Source organism: Oratosquilla oratoria, chromosome 20, assembly GCF_046742065.1.
Source record: "Oratosquilla oratoria isolate Oo_2021 chromosome 20, ASM4674206v1, whole genome shotgun sequence".
Classification (NCBI taxonomy): domain Eukaryota; kingdom Metazoa; phylum Arthropoda; class Malacostraca; order Stomatopoda; family Squillidae; genus Oratosquilla; species Oratosquilla oratoria.
The window spans coordinates 19,706,008-19,709,445 of record NC_134796.1 but is presented as its reverse complement, the minus strand read 5'-3'; the positions used below and the strand labels follow the sequence as shown (position 1 = coordinate 19,709,445).

Here is a 3,438-nt window from a genome sequence, read left to right as displayed (position 1 = left end):
TTAAGGCGCTTGGTTTATGGGGTACTTAGGCCATTTAGGTATGGAGTGTGTGTGTGTGTGTGTGTGTGTGTGTGTGTGTGTGTGTGTGTGTGTGTGTGTGTGTGTGTGTGTGTGTGTGTGTGTGTGTGTGTGTGTGTGTGTGTGTGTGTTTCTTGTGATTGCTGGGGTAGATTGCGTACATTTACAGTAGTGTTCCCACTGGTGAGGAGCAAACGAGCTTCGCTGCCATTGCCAAGTACCGGACGTCGGGGGTACTGTCGGCTCTCAATCTATCGTGGGCTGAATCTAGTTCACCGAGGAGGGTCATTAGTTGCCGGAAGTGGTCTTCCAGTGCAGGGCAGAGGAGAAGGCAATGTCAGAATGATGCCAATTCCGTGCCGCAGGCGCAGTAGGTACCGGTGTATTGGGTACGCCAGTGATCTACCCGTATCCTACTTATTGTGGAGGAGATGTGTGAGGGCAGTGAAGCTAGGGTGGGAGGGTTTGGTCCAAGGTAGGACGTGGGCCATCCACGGGCGGAGGCCGTGGCAGCGTAATCCGTCTTCCATTGGGCCCAGGTGGCACGGTCGATTCTTCTGATGTCGTCACTAGCTATGATGTGGATAGGAGTCTCACTATCTTTAGGTGCCAGGTCACCGTGTTTGGCAGCTTTTTCCGCCATCTCATTGCCGTGGAGTCCCACATGAGAGGGAACCCTTTGGTACAGGAGACGGACTCCCATTTTGGCGGCCTCGTCAGAAAGGTGCAGTATATCGTTGAGGATTTCTGGACTCGATGGGCAGTGGCCTCTTTGGATGACTACCAGACTGGACCTAGAGTCTGATAGCACTGTGACGCCCGATGGTGGGTCGGGAAAGGAGATGATTTTGTTCAGCGCTTTCTTGATGGCGACAAGCTCAGCCGTGAGGATTGTGGTGGGGGTAAGCTTCACGGAAAAGGACTCCCTTGTGGCTTCTAAAAAAATGCCCGCCCCTGTGCGACCATCTTCAAGTACTGACCCGTCCGTGTACACCAGCAATTCTTCTTGATACTTGAGAGCCAGCAGCTCTCGGGTGCATGCAGTCAAGAGGTTAGGGTTGTCGTGTAGTCCTAGCCCGGGGATGTCAAGCTCGACCTCGGCTGGAGAAATTGTCCAGGGAGGAAAGGGGTCTACTTGGTATTGGGCGACCCGTCGACTGTCACTGGGCTGGAGTCCGGCTCTGAGGCAGAGATCCCTCACAGAGCTGGGCAATCCATGGATGGGTGTTGTGGGCGGGGCTGAAATCCATCCCTCGTGCATTTCATCTTCTGTCGAGTTTGGCACCCTTGCTGAGCCGCAGAGGTATCTGCCCGCGTCCTTTTTTAAGCGGTACCGGAGTGGGAGGACGCCAGCCTCATTATACACCTGTTCGTGTGGCACTGAGTGTGGCAGGTCAAGTCCTAGACGGAGTGCTTGATACTCTATCTGGACCATTTTGTACGTGCTCTCCGGGGAGAGATCGTAGAGGGCAGGAGAGCCGAAGAGGAGTCGGGATCGTACGAGGCTCCGAACAATGGGGATCAGAGTTTATCTTCGCTGGCCCCAGGGTTCACGTCGGATGACTCTGACTAGGTTGAGGGCCCTTCGAGCATTCAGACAAACTTGTTGGATGTGTCTGGTCTACCGTCCGTCTCGCTGAAAGATGACACCAAGGTAGCGAACGGACATCGCGGGTTTCACGGGCGTGCCGCAGACTGTAAGCTGGTTCCAGTCCGGGTAGTCCCCTCTGTTGTATCCAATGCTGTGAATTGGCATATATACCGTCTTGGGCGCAGAGAGTGTGAAGCCGAGGTCCACAAGGTGAGACACAACCATGTCCACTTGCCTCTGGAAGAGCCGAAGTTCTGCTCGGTGTTGGGCAGAGTCCTTTTTGGGCCGCCGATGTCTTGATTTCCTCCACATGGCTATGTCATCTGCGTATGCTGTGATGATGGTGTCACTGCGCACCCCTTTTCCCACGTCTGCCAGTAGCAGAGTGAAGAGGAAAGGGGCTACAACAGAGCCTTGTGGGACCCCCATATCAATTTTTGCTTAGGAGCTGAGTGTTCCTCTCCATCGTACCACTATGGAACGGTCGGAGAGGAACGTTCTGGTGAAGTTGTAAACCTCTGGAGAGACCCCGATGGCTTTTAGCTTGCAGAGCAGTTTCGTGTGCCAAACAGTGTCGAAAGCTTTGGAAATATCAAGAAAACATGTGTGTAGGACTCTTCTTTGTTTATGGGCCCTGCGGACGTGCTCCGAGAGTCGCACGACGTGATCGATGATGCTCCTTCTCTTCCTGAAGCCAGCTTGAAGCTTCGGTAGCTCTCCTCTGGTTTCAACATGGTGCTGGAGGCGGCTTAGCACAATCCTCTCATATATCTTACCTATATGAGAGGTGAGGGACACGGGCCTATAGTTGGCAATCTGGTTCCTGCGCTTTCCTGCCTTGGGGATGGGGACCACAATAGCGTGCTTCCAGGCCTTCGGCACTACACTCTCCCTCCAGCACTTATTTTATATGGCAAGCAAGGCCTCTTGCAGGGGATGGGGAAGGTATCTCAGGAGTGGGTAGGTGACGTTGTCGGCACCTGGGGACTTCCTGGTGGCTCTGGTTGCCCGTAGGGCCCAACGTAACTCGAAGAGGGTGAGGTCCGTTTTTCTCCCCGTAGGGGGCGATAGGTCTGCTTGGGCGTCTTGACCTTCGCAGAAGCGACGTTGTGCTTCTGGGAGGCTGGCTGTGGAGCTTGCACTAGCAAACTGGTGTAAGAAGCCCTTTGTTCTTTCTTCGGGGGTGCACAGAACCCTACCGTCAGGGGTAGTAAGGTCCCCGTCGGGAGGATTGTAACGGCTCTTCAGTTCCTTGAACCGCTTCCAGGCTGCAGTAAGCAAGTTTGGCCCTGGGGATGGCCTTCTTGCACTGAGCCTTCGTCTCCTTCATGGCAATGTATGCTTCCTTGGAGTCGTCCGTCATGTAGCGTTGGTAGGCCCGCTTCTTTCTTTCCACGGCTATCTTGCAGCCGTCATTCCACCAGGGGTGACCTTGCCTTCCGCGTCCTGCGCTGGTCACGGGGATGGCATGTCGAGCTGCCTCGAGCACTGTTTGGGTGAGGAGTGTGTTTAGTTCTTCCACCGAGCTGGTAAGGTCAGGGCAGTAGTTCGTGTTTACTAGGAAGGTTTGATACGCAGTCCAATCTGCCCTTTCCAGATTGAATTTACCCTGCGGTGGAGGGAGGTGGACAATGGGGGTGAGATGGACGGTGATCTTAATGGGGAGGTGATCAGATGACATTGGGTCATTCAGAGTTGACCAATCCGTGATCCCCGCTAGATTGGAGGACACGAAGGACAGGTCAATGACAGACTTTCTGTGTACCGGGTTGTCAGGAATCCTGGTGTGACCGTCTTCGTTGAGGAGTACCATATCTGCTTTGTCTAGG

The 3,438-nt window shown here is 54.2% G+C and overlaps 1 protein-coding gene across 1 annotated transcript; it reads right to left on the bottom strand.

The window, feature by feature from the left end:
• Positions 1–355: 355 nt before the first annotated feature.
• Positions 356–1,453, bottom strand: LOC143036130 (uncharacterized). The gene has a single exon (XM_076203377.1). It carries the CDS (start codon positions 1,451–1,453, stop codon positions 356–358), a length of 1,098 nt encoding a protein of 365 aa, XP_076059492.1.
• Between the last annotated feature and the right edge of the window lie 1,985 nt (positions 1,454–3,438).

Excerpts from the sequence above, each read along its gene's own strand:
- LOC143036130 (XM_076203377.1), bottom strand. The coding sequence starts at position 1,453 with ATGGTCCAGATAGAGTATCAAGCACTCCGTCTAGGACTTGACCTGCCA.